The sequence below is a fragment of the Electrona antarctica genome (assembly GCF_951216825.1).
Source record: "Electrona antarctica genome assembly, chromosome: 18".
NCBI lineage: Eukaryota > Metazoa > Chordata > Actinopteri > Myctophiformes > Myctophidae > Electrona > Electrona antarctica.
This window is the reverse complement of record NC_136799.1, coordinates 34,220,209-34,228,311: the sequence shown is the minus strand read 5'-3', so window position 1 is coordinate 34,228,311 and position 8,103 is coordinate 34,220,209. Positions and strand designations below refer to the sequence as shown.

Genomic DNA, 8,103 nt, shown 5'->3' with positions numbered 1-8,103 from the left:
TACAAAGCAGTTTCAACTTGGAACAGTTATCGCCTAAAGCCTCGCCCTCCATGTGAGGACCTCATATGATGTTAGCAGAGCCAAAGCAGGCTGACAAAAATCCTCTCCACTTTATAGCAGCAGGGTCAAGTAGCTACAACATCCACAGAAAAAGAAAGCGAACTCTGTGAATGTCAATCGATCCAACTATCACTGCTGTGCGTGATTACACCGTACATTCGCAAACACAACACAACCCGTAATCACAGAGGAAATGTACAGCAGCCAAATCAGCCGATCTGCAAAGTTACACAACCTCACTCCATGGCAACTATTTGGGTCAGTCGGCCTTGTGCTCGCTGTCCGTTGGCCACCCTTGGCTCATGACCGCCTCCACAATGGTGTACAGGTTGAGCCAGGCTTGTTGCAGGGGGGCACTGTACGCTTCTCCCAGGCTGCATTGCAGCATGTAGAGGAGGGACTCCCCCACCACCTAAAAAGAAGCACAAAACAAACAAGGGAACACATGCACATACACAGAGATGTCATGATACAATTATGGATGGTTGAAATGATTTGATTTGAATTGCTGTTGTAAGATCGTCTTACACCAAATGCCTTGATGCTGACTCCTGCTGTCGCATGCTTCCTTCCCAGTTTCACCAGATAGTCCTTCAGAGCGAGAAGGTTGTCAAGGTTTTTGACGGCTGCATCGAGGACAAGCATCACCTGGAAGCAGATAAGTATGTGCACACACCACACAAACAAAGAAGAAAACGAATGCACATGTTGAAGAGCTCAATGCTGTGTCTTGAGAGTGAACTGCTGTACTATACAGTGTGTATACTTGTAGCGGAGCTCACCTTTGTGATATGATCTAGTAATGCGGCATTGGAGAGGTAGTCCTCAACATAGGTTGTGTCGAAGTTGAAGAGATTGCGGAGTGAAGGTTCCAGCTCAAACATTCTACAACAGATACATACAGTTAAAAACGATTAATTTATTTAACTATTTCATTTAAGCCTCACAGGTCCATTTAACACTTGATGATTTGGCTGTGCACACATGTCACACTACTATAATAGAGGTGCATGCATGCAGGCACAATATCCCTCTATAAAAGCTAAATCAGATCTCGTCTTCTCGCATCTTTTTGGCAGCAGCAGTTTCAAAGTAAATTGTAGATTATTGCTGTCTGTCGCCAAGCAACAAGTCAAGCCTTTGGTCTCAAGTGTGCTGTGCAGGAGCCTGGAGGAGCCGCCATAGGTTATCTTCTCTTTACACCTGCGCTACATTAGCAAGACTGCACTCCAACAATTAACAATTAACACAAAATGTAGCAGCTATCCTTTACCATGTCCTTCTTGCGTTTGTGCAAAGCAATGCATGTGAAGTGAATTAATGATGAGTATCCTCTGCACAGACTAAGTACCTTGACAGTTAGGTTTGTTTTCTCACTTTACTGTCATTCCCATCAATGCATGCAACCATGTAGGATATAGAATATTACCTGTTGAACATGACGACACCATGTGGAATCTTGTTTTTCCCCAGGCTTTCCCAGCTGCCTCGTATCAGCTCCTTGTCCTTCTCTGCCATTGCCATCCTCGCTCTCTGTCTCTTGTGTCTGTGCACGTGCAGAAGTTCTTCTAGTGGAGGAGAAGCAGCAGCTATTCTAGTGGACCAGATGAAGGTGCAGTTGGAGGAAAGCCATAGCATGCTATAGTGACTCCACGAGAGGACACTTCTGCCGACCCACCTGGAGAGCACAGTGGAGCATCAAGCCGAGACAGCGACAGTGTTATACATCGAGAGGTTGGATGCGATCCCTGGCAAAGTATGTAGACGAAGCATGCTGTACGTTGGTTAGAGTACACTTTTTTTCTGAACTTCTTATGGCAAAGCCAGACTGTGTGTGTATGTGTGTGCGTGTGTGTGTGTGTGTGTGTGTGTGTGTGTGTGTGCGTGTGCGTGCGTGCGTGCGTGCGTGCGCGTGTGTGTGTGTGTGTTCGTGTGTATGTGTTGTGTGTGCTTTTGTGCACACAGGGACTTGCCTGACACCCTGATGCACTTGCTCTCTCTCGCTCCACTGCTCCTGGTGCAGTCAGAGGGATACAAGTCCTACCACGCTCTTATCTGTCACACTGACTGCTCTCTCTCTCTCTCTCTCTCTCTCTCTCTCTCTCTCTCTCTCTCTCTCTAACTGATATGCTCTCTCTCCAGAGCAGGGATATTATTCATGCCACTGAAGGAGAAAAAGAGGGATCTCTCTCTTTCGCCTTTCTGAGGCTGCAACGATGAGCCACAGCTCCTCCTGCAGGTGAACTGACAGCGACAGTACCAGCTCCTCCTGCAGGTGAACTGACAGCGACAGTACCAGCTCCTCCTGCAGGTGAACTGACAGTGACAGTACCAGGGGGGCAACTCCTCCTGCAGGTGAACTGACAGCGACAGTACCAGGGGGGCAACCAGCTCCTCCTGCAGGTGAACTGACAGCGACAGTACCAGGGGGGCAACTCCTCCTGCAGGTGAACTGACAGCGACAGTACCAGGGGGGCAACCAGCTCCTCCTGCAGGTGAACTGACAGCGACAGTACCAGGGGGGCAACTCCTCCTGCAGGTGAACTGACAGCGACAGTACCAGGGGGGCAACTCCTCCTGCAGGTGAACTGACAGCGACAGTACCAGGGGGGCAACCAGCTCCTCCTGCAGGTGAACTGACAGCGACAGTACCAGGGGGGCAACTTGCACATGTGAACACAAACACAAACAAACATGCAAACCAACAGTTGGCCCTTAATTACTTACATCCCATCCCTTTTTTGGGCATGTCATCATTCGCGTCAGTGGTTAAACCCCCTGTCGGTGAATTATCTCCCGCCACCTACCACCTAGGCAGAAATTATCCCTTACTTAATAATTCAGTCATAAGGCTTCATAACACTCATTATAACTGTTCATAATTATACATAACAACTTATAACAAAGACACTTGATATAACTGATCAAGTTATACAAGTATGTGCCGTTTCCCACTGAGCTTATAATGCATTATGACTAGCACTTTTTTAATACTTAATAAACTTTGTTATAAGTTATATATTATATTGTTATGCATATTACATAATTATGAAAATGTATAGCAAGTGCTATGAAGCCTATATAAATGAAATCATGATGCATTATATACTCGATCTTTAACTAAAGTGCTACCAACATGTCTTATGCTATTCATTGTACAGCAAAGTATATTGGGCTTAAGTAGTTGTAAAGGGACTGCCAGCGCATTGGGTGTTGGACTGCAGAATAACCTTTAATTTAAAATGTTAACAATAGGTGCTCTTAAGTGGTTTGTTTTCAAGGAGTGATCCATTTGAGGCCTGTATCATCTACTCCGTGGGCGTGTCTCGTTTGACCCTTAGTGAACTTCACCACCGTCTGATTTTATTATACCCTGCTTTCATCTTACTGTATATTAAAAGAAATCGCGGTGCCCTTTTTGGCACTGCATGGACAACCAGCGGATTTGCTGCCCTTGCACTTTCAGAATTAAACGTGTGGGAATTTTAATATTGTACAGCGGCTAAAATAATGAGCGACCTCCTTGGTGAAATTATATTGTTGATCTGCTAGAAGAGGCCACTCCTCAAACACCCTGATCATAATATGTGTTGGCCAAACACTCACCCTGTTATTAATCTAAATGAGATATGTTGTTTGTTCCCACTCACAGCCCCCCCATTGTAAGGTACTGTAGGCGGTAGTGGAGTGCTCTCACATTCCTTTGCTGTGAATCAGTCCTTACTATTTAATATAATCTCTTGGGCCTTATATAGTACGAAAATATTAGATCGACAATGTGTATGTATACATACTCACATATATACACACACGTATACACACACATATACATATGTGTGTGTGTGTGTGTGTGTGTGTGTGTGTGTGTGTGTGTGTGTGTGTGTGTGTGTGGATTGATTGATTATTTTATTAGACAATAACATTTTCAAACGTCAAAGCACATTGGTCCAAAAGGATAGCACCGCAGAAAGACCTTGTGGTCTTGTTTCCATTCGGGTCCCATGCATTCTCCAAAACATGATAACTATGCTCAGTGGCCTTGTGGTTAGAGTGTCCTCCCTGCGACTGGGAGGTCAGGGTTCAATCCCGGCCGGGTCATACCAAAGACTCCAGGGGGTGTACTTGTACATCAAGCTGTCTCACGCTACAGAAACAGGAGATAGGCTCCTGCCCTATGGGCCTCATGGCTTGGCAAGGCTACTTACTTATGTACAGGTCGGAATACAAGCAATCACCTTCTCTCCTTTTGACCTGTTGACAATGACAGGTGAATTTTCAGACCTGTTTTAAAGTTAGAGTTGCTCCAGTGCCTCCTTTTCCTGTCCTGCCTCTGAGATGCACCAGACTGGCCTGCCATAGGCTAGAGGCACGGTTGGAACTCCCTTCTGCCAGTGATTTGCTTGTTTTGAGGGAAGGGGGCAGGGCATTACACACCTGAGTGGCAGTGCTGTGGAAGGTGAATTTACCCATATTTGTTCTAAATGTTTGAAGACACACACACACACACACACACACACACACACACACACACACACACACACACACACACACACACACACACACACACACACACACACACACACACACACACACACACACACACACACACACACACACACACACACACACCATATAATAATAATGGGCAGAGGATAGTGTAGTCTCCCTGTTACATTCTATCTACTATTTTCATTAAATGTTCCTGACTGTATTATTCCTGAGTAGGCAGTTACTGGTCGTTACTGGTCAACATGTTATCTGAACCCCAATCTGAGAACCCATCAGCAAATAAAGGAGATGTGTCAACAGTCTGTCTCGAGAGACTATCTGAACCCAAACAGACATCTTCAAATGGTTACCCTGCAGTCCAAAACATACATTTTAATTTTATTACTTATATAAGGTTATAAGTAACAATAAATTAATCAATTTGGCACATATGTACACGATACATCACAAATTCAATTATTAATCGATTAGGCTTTTTCAATTGATGTTGTGGCCTCTAAACTGGATGTTTCCAGTAATGCAACAGGAGATGTGAGGGACAGCCTTACAGTAGCTTCTCCTCAGGGTTCAGTGCAGCGTGGGGAGGGATGCATGGTTCCCATGACAACCTCATTGGAGCCCTTGAAGCTTTGTCATGTGATGTTTGAGGTGTTGGGATGAACTCTCTGACTATCTGTAACATCTATAGGTAGTATTCAAGGGACCTTTAGCTTCTCAACATCTTTTTTTCATGAATCTTCAAACAAAAGCAAATGTTTGTCACACTTCAAACCAATACTTGGGCTTTTATACCATACAGGCCTAGGCATAGAAATATTGTATTTCCTTTTTGTAGATCACTTGAATCATAGTGAATTTATATCTAGATTTTGACCGCCTGTAGTGTAAAACATGTAAAAACAAAGAATCCAATGGCCCCAAAAGTGATGGTAAAATATTTGTATTCAGTTGAATTATGATCGGATGATCGGATTATGATACAGCAGTATGACCAAACAAAGATACAGGTAAGGATATAATAGAGAACTGAATTAGTAGTAACACTTGTAAAAATATAGGATAACAAATAACAATATAATAATATAGCTGCAAGCAGCGATAACAAAATCACACCTGTGTGAACTGAGCGGTCAGGCTGCTCAACAACAACGCTTACTGGCTGCACTATAGTGCTCAGTGTGAATGGCCGTTTTAGGCGGCTCAACAACTGACTTTAGGTCACCCAGCGGTATTGCAGCTGTTCATACCCCAAACAGACAGACAGACAGACACACGCAGCCAGTCATTGGATCGGTTAGGTACCGCTCAAAACACAATATGCAATAAGTACAATAAGCCATATAAACATAGAACACTGAAGCTGAGAAAAAGAAGAATATATATTTTTTTACACATTTTCACATACAAACTTCTCTTCAACTGGGATTTCAGATAATGGTCCATAAATTGTGTGTAGAACGTTTCACGTACATTCATTGCTCAAAAATACCGGCAGAAAATCAGGTGTAAGCGTCTTTCAAACTGCTCAAAATGGCGGAAAATCTCTGGGCGGAGCTTACTGGTCAAAGTGACAGCATGAGTCAAGACACATGTGTAAACAAGATCCATGGTTTCAGCGCTATTTGGCATTTTCCTCTACCATACTGTAAAGTTAAGTTTCATAAACATGTGACTCTGCATGTATGCATTAGGGGCAGAAGAAGAATTCTCATCAAACTGCAATATTCATTGGTTCATAAAAGCTTCATTTTTTCACATACAAACTTCTCTTATACAGGGTTTTTAGATATTGGTCCAGACTCCAAAGGTTGTGCGTAGAATGTTTTGAGAAAATTGCGCAAAAATCCCAGGAGTAGATCGATTTGAACGGTTTCATATAATTCAAAATGGTGGGAGATCTAAAGTCACAGGTCAAAAGTCAGAACACAAACGTTGTTCGGCATGAGGTGGCGCATATGTGTCTCGAAGTTTTATTGCTGACGGTCAACCGTTTCATAGCTATGGCTATTCAAAGATTGCATTTTCAATTGCGTGCTATAGCGCCACCCTTTGGCCAATGGTTGTGAGCTTCGTGTCTTCACCGTTTGGCATTAACCTTTACCATATTGCCACGTTTCGTGAAAATCGACTGCATGGTTAAGCCAGAACTGCAATAAGTAGCGGAAGAAGTTGAAGAAAAATCACACCGGCAATGTGAAGTGAGCGGTCAAGCACAGTTGTTGACTTAAGCACAGGGTTGTAATTACCCCTCCTTCCTGGTGTGTGTGTGTGTGTGGGGGGGGGGGGGGGGTGACCCATTGACCCGGTGTGTGTGTGTGTGTGTGTGTGTGTGTGTGTGTGTGTGTGTGTGTGTGTGTGTGTGTGTGTGTGTGTGTGTGTGTGTGTGACCCATGCGACCCCAATTAGCTGACTGCTGAGTGTGCATCTGCAGGGGTCAATAGGTTGTGCTACAAACACATTCTGTGCTCAAACAGACAGACAGACAGACAGACATACACACACGGCTGTTCTTGGGAGAGGCTAGCAACGCTCAAAAAACATACAAATACAATGAGGGACCATAGGCCCTTCAGACCTGGCCCCTCAATAAAAGACAGTATAACCAGAATAGCCCTCTGTGCCTGGGCTGGTCAAGCGTGCATAGTATAGGCCACCAGTAAGTAGAAGTAGAGGGATCTGTATTATGTGCAGTCTACATGTATCACCAATAATAAACGACCTATATAGACTTAGGGACTGATCTGGCCATCTGCACTTGGACTGACCGGACATAAATAAAATAAGACAGCAACCATAATATGATTTTTACGATCTACATGTTCAGACATTTCCATCTGGTTTAGTAAGAAATATATATCCTTGGAATTCCAGACAGTTCGCTACTTCAGTACATGCTCACAGAGGATTGCCAATGTAAAAGGCCATTTGATGTGGGAGTTTAGGCTTGGAGCAGAGCACTGAACTTGCCTTTGTGACGGACATGACCGGTAAGGGCTATTTGTTTAAGTGGCAGTGTGGCTCCAGAAATAACTAGGGACATTGACCAAAGCATCCGAGAAATGTCCATTTCAGATGTTTCCTGTCCTCACGGGACCTGTCCATTGACAAATTATTTGTTATGATTATTCAAACAGAACTAAAAGAAAGGGCCAGCTGACCAGAGTGGCAGTTTTAATACTTAAGCATAAATCAGTGGTATATGATTAGCATGACGTTTATACGTCCATCAGAGACGTCTTGTTTTAGAATAGAATAAAACAAACTGACTTTACAGACAAAGTAGGGTCAATTAGTCTCAATTTGTTTTGAACTGTTATTTTCTGGCTAATGAAATGTTCATCATGCTCTAAAGTATAACTCTCATATTAATAAAAAACCGAGCCTTTGATTTTCTTTAATAGTATTTTAATGAGGATAGAATATCATACAGCCAAATATTTTAATTTGTAAACTTCAAGCATAATTCCCTTCCACTAAAATATATTATGTATAAAAAAATCTTAATTACTTGTGGAGTTCTATGCATGTTGATTT

General features: G+C 43.3%; 1 protein-coding gene across 1 annotated transcript; it reads right to left on the bottom strand.

Moving 5' to 3' along the window:
• Nucleotides 1–319: 319 nt before the first annotated feature.
• Nucleotides 320–1,584, bottom strand: ngb (neuroglobin; the record flags this gene model as incomplete). Its single annotated transcript, XM_079527499.1, has 4 exons — nucleotides 320–472; nucleotides 589–708; nucleotides 843–945; nucleotides 1,490–1,584. The coding sequence occupies 4 exons, from the start codon at nucleotides 1,582–1,584 to the stop codon at nucleotides 320–322; spliced, it is 471 nt and encodes a 156-aa protein (XP_079383625.1).
• Nucleotides 1,585–8,103: the final 6,519 nt, after the last annotated feature.